This window comes from Eimeria mitis, genomic scaffold (genome assembly GCF_000499745.2).
Source record: "Eimeria mitis Houghton genomic scaffold, Emh_scaff2171, whole genome shotgun sequence".
Taxonomy (NCBI): domain Eukaryota; phylum Apicomplexa; class Conoidasida; order Eucoccidiorida; family Eimeriidae; genus Eimeria; species Eimeria mitis.
In genome coordinates this window covers 1-302 of record NW_013570498.1, presented here as the reverse complement: position 1 = coordinate 302, position 302 = coordinate 1, and the positions used below count along the sequence as shown (strand labels likewise).

Below are 302 nucleotides of genomic sequence, written 5' to 3'. Positions count from 1 at the left end.
CAGCAGTAGCAGCAGCAGCAGCAGCACCTGCAGCAGCAGCACCAGCACCAGCAGCAGTAAAGAAATAAATAAACAAATATATAAAATAAAGTTTATTTACAGTTATATTGTTGTTTATGATACTAATATAATAGCATCTGGAACTGAGACAACCAGCAGCAGCAGCTGCTGCAGCAGCAGCACCTGCAGCAGCAGCAGCAGCAGCTGCTGCAGCAGCAGCAGCAGTAGCTTCTGCTGCTGCAGGTATAAGTATATTTATTTATTTATGTTTATAATATATATATATATATATATATATATGT

At 39.1% G+C, this 302-nt stretch overlaps 1 protein-coding gene across 1 annotated transcript in view; it reads left to right on the top strand.

The window, feature by feature from the left end:
• EMH_0049750 (uncharacterized protein) overlaps nucleotides 1-9 on the top strand; it is a gene marked incomplete at both ends in the record, with an annotated part of 6,843 nt that extends 6,834 nt beyond the window's left edge. Inside the window, 1 exon segment of the mRNA XM_013496566.1 lies at nucleotides 2-9. Coding sequence (XP_013352020.1) covers nucleotides 2-9 — 8 coding nt within the window.
• Nucleotides 10-302: the final 293 nt, after the last annotated feature.